General features: G+C 43.0%; 1 protein-coding gene across 1 annotated transcript in view; it reads right to left on the bottom strand.

Moving 5' to 3' along the window:
- Window positions 1-1,842, bottom strand: part of LOC107040978 (sodium/potassium/calcium exchanger Nckx30C) — a 183,395-nt gene extending 181,553 nt beyond the window's left edge. Inside the window, exon 1 of the mRNA XM_015261318.2 lies at window positions 690-1,842. Coding sequence (XP_015116804.1) covers window positions 690-1,565 — 876 coding nt within the window. The 5' untranslated portion in view covers window positions 1,566-1,842. The remainder of the gene's footprint in view (window positions 1-689) is intronic.
- Window positions 1,843-3,609: the final 1,767 nt, after the last annotated feature.

A 3,609-nucleotide genomic window follows, 5' to 3' on the forward strand; every position in this document is an offset into this window, starting at 1 on the left:
GGGGGGGGGGGGGTTGAGCATCGAAAGGCGAATCGATTGGTGCGGCTTTACAGCCAAGTTGCTGCAGTGCTAGTTTTTATTTTCTCCCCCTTCAAATAAAAAAAATCCTGGAGGGTCAACAGTATCCGACATCTTCCATCAGTAATTTCCCTATAAAATTTCACCTCCCCTTACTCCAACATCTCACTCGCAATGGTTTAATAAATTTTTATCCATTTTATTCCATTGAAGATAAATTTTTGATTAAGAGTCAGTCAATAACTCCTGAGGGTAATAAATGACACTCTGTTTCTCCTTCTCTCTTTTTTTTCGCAGTTACTACCCATTCGATTACATCCAATTGTACTTTACGTGCTGGGGTATCGAAAAACGTCCTAGAGAGAGGAAGGACTTCTCAACAATACCATTGCCAATGTCAATGGGCTTTTATCACTAAAAAACCTCTCCGATATGTTTTGATCTGTGATATCAAGAACTCATTCGCATTTATTTCGCTAGAAAAAAAATCTCGATAGAATTGAGCCCAAATAAAGGAACAAAACAGAAAATATCCAGTGGATTAAACCTGAGGGATGATGAATGTCAATGATAACACAGAATGCACCTAGATGCAGCACGTAAAATATGAAAAAAATCTCCATTCCTCATCAGCAAACTCAACATCCACCAAAATAACCAAATAGACTCACCGATGGCATGAGCTGATCCGTCGATCTAACCCTGGTTACTTTATTTCTGTACAATATCCTCTTGACGAGTTTCTCCATCGGTTGATTCCATTTCATGAAACTAACATAGGCCAGATAGAAGCAGAATAATACAAGTGCCTCGTACCAATGTATAAAGTTATCCCGAAAGAAGTATATTAACGTTAGTAAACTGGCGCTGTAGAATGTGCAATCACGAAACAATGGCCACCATGTGAGTGACAATACTGTTTTTGAGAATATTGCACACATACCAATTACAAACAGAATATTAAATACAGCTGAACCAACAATGGTACCAATGCCAACATCATCGAATGACACAAACACACCAATAACCGATGTAAATAATTCTGGTGCTGAACCCCCAGCAGCCATGAATGTAGCACCAGCAACATCATCAGCTATTTCCAATTTTTCAATAATAACATCCAATGATGGGACAAAAAATTCATCACAGACGATGGCAAGGGCAACAAACATGTATATAACCCCTAATAGATGTAGTATAACAGCACCACGCTGTCTCTCCTCAATAGTGAACAAATCAGTTGGAAAAAGTGGCACTTTCTCCTCAGTTTCATTATCAGTTCTATTATGTCCCTTGACGTGTGCATTTAAATGATGGATTGTACTATTGAAACCATCCCATGGTGCTTTATTCTGATGAACATTGTGATGATGAGTCAGATTACCACCATTCATGTACAATGACGAGGGTGAGGCCGTACTGGGTACCAGTTGTGCTGGATTATTTGGGGCAGGACGATGGCCCCTCGTGGACGATGTTGCTGCTGCGATGAGAACGAATAAGGTTGCCATTATCTTACCCGTTACTCTAATTTTGTGGCCCGACATTCTCGATTATATTTACGGTGTACGGCTAAAATTGCCACCACCCAAACACCAACAATATCACTGTACACCATTTACGACACATGTAAAACATCAACCATTACATGAACACATTGTATCAAACTCGTCTACATTCATACTGTTTCTCCACGCATACGTATAAATCACTAGATTAACTCCTCCAATCCCCTTTTTCTCCTCCTCCCCCCACCCACAGTTACATGCAATTAAATTCAGTCACAGGTCACAGTTGACACGCACACCCGAAACTCGGTAATTATCACGATAACACCCCGGGGCCTGTTTCCAGATTTTGAAATCAGCACTGGGGCATTGTGGAGATGTGAATTTCCCCCCCCCTCCCCCCCAGAGCCCAGTAAGTCCCGGGATTCACTCTGAGTGGAATCGTCTTTTTAAATTTTTTCTTACCCACTGAAGAAGATTTAAAGTGGGTACCTTTTCTTTTCACAAACGGTGAATAGCCATTTGTCTCCGCACGTACGCGGATCCAAATAAAGTTTTTATCAGGGAGTCTCGGGGCTCGTGTAGACTCTCGTCCGTTGCATCTTCGCTCCCCAAAAGTGTGTGTATGGCTGCGAAAGAAGCGCGAGTAGGTGCGGCAGCTCCCTCTGCCACTTCTTCCACTTCGGTTTTTCTACAACTCCTGCTCACTCCTCTTATTCTCCTCAATTTTCCACCTTCTCACAATATCTCCACAGCCTCACCTTGACAACTTGTCTCGTCACTCTCTCCCTCTCTATTTATTTTGATTTGAATCTCTTGTATTAGTACATAACACAATAACTCACACCACTCTATTTAACTGTCAGCTTAATCCGGAGATTTTTCCTATTTATTTTGTTAATTCAATTTTTTTCACGAGTGCTTGTCAATAAAATTATCTTCATCCTGCATACACCTTTGCCTTCAATCCTCATAGATCCCACCCTTTATATCGTCACGTCTCCAACGCTGGTGAATTGAAGTTGACACCGACGATTAAACCGTGAAAATGCATATGACGAGTACTGTTACACACCGCGTTCTAAAAGGAGTTTTTACAGGAGCAGCATAACGGCGCCGCCGCCGCCGCGATGCCCGCCCGCTGCACACTGGAATACAAGACCATACCTCCCCCTTGTTTTCTACGTTTAAACGTGCCTATACAACGCTCCTGGTCTTACCATCGTTATCCTCCTCCTTACTCTCTTCTACCATTTTACCCTCTACCACACCCTCCTCCGACTCCGCAAATGCCCACACCAGTCTACCCCACCCTGGAATATCCATCGAGTCCTGTAGCTTTTATGGGCGATCTCACTTCAATAAACGTTCAACGTTGTTCTTCCGAGGAGGATGGAGAGATTTAGTGGTAGATACGCATGCGCCAAAGCGACATTTCAGGTTTTCTATGGAATGGCGAGGGGTGGGGGTTGGGGAAGTTGAGTACATAAGCAATGAGGGAAATACGGAATGAGGAAAACTGGAAAAGAGACAGTCAGTGAACGGATGTTTGATAAGGCGCATGCGTTCAAGCTCAAACTACCCCAGAAACTGCATGTGCGCACCCCCGCTTTCCCGCCGGGAGCCTCACCGCTCGATATTCGACGGTCAGATTTCCTCGTGCTCTCTCACTTCGGTTGCATTTTTCTTCTTTTCTTTTTTCCCTTTCTATGAGTTTTCATTTTTAGGTCCTCTTTCTTTTTTTTCATTTTGGATGTATTCATTCGTTGATTTTGATGAAGGGCGTCGAGAAAGGGAAAGGGGGAGGGGGAGGGGACAGATCATCTTCCCTTCTCTCCGACCTTTTTTGATAGTCGAATATTGACAGGAATAAATTGGAAATGAATTGATGGACTTTCGAGGGGATGAAAAATGAATTTAAGAGATTACATCGTCAATTTAATTCTGAAATAGGAACGTAGCGGCGTTTCGCTTGCCATTTGTCGGTCACAATGGGAGGACGATGGCGGGAGGGAGAGGAGAAGAATGGTATTGGGGGCTACAGAAAAGGTTCTGTAGGGTGTTTAGTATTGAGAGGAGAGAG

Source organism: Diachasma alloeum, unplaced genomic scaffold (genome assembly GCF_001412515.2).
Source record: "Diachasma alloeum isolate Michigan unplaced genomic scaffold, Dall2.0 Dall_scaffold_00351, whole genome shotgun sequence".
Lineage (NCBI taxonomy): Eukaryota > Metazoa > Arthropoda > Insecta > Hymenoptera > Braconidae > Diachasma > Diachasma alloeum.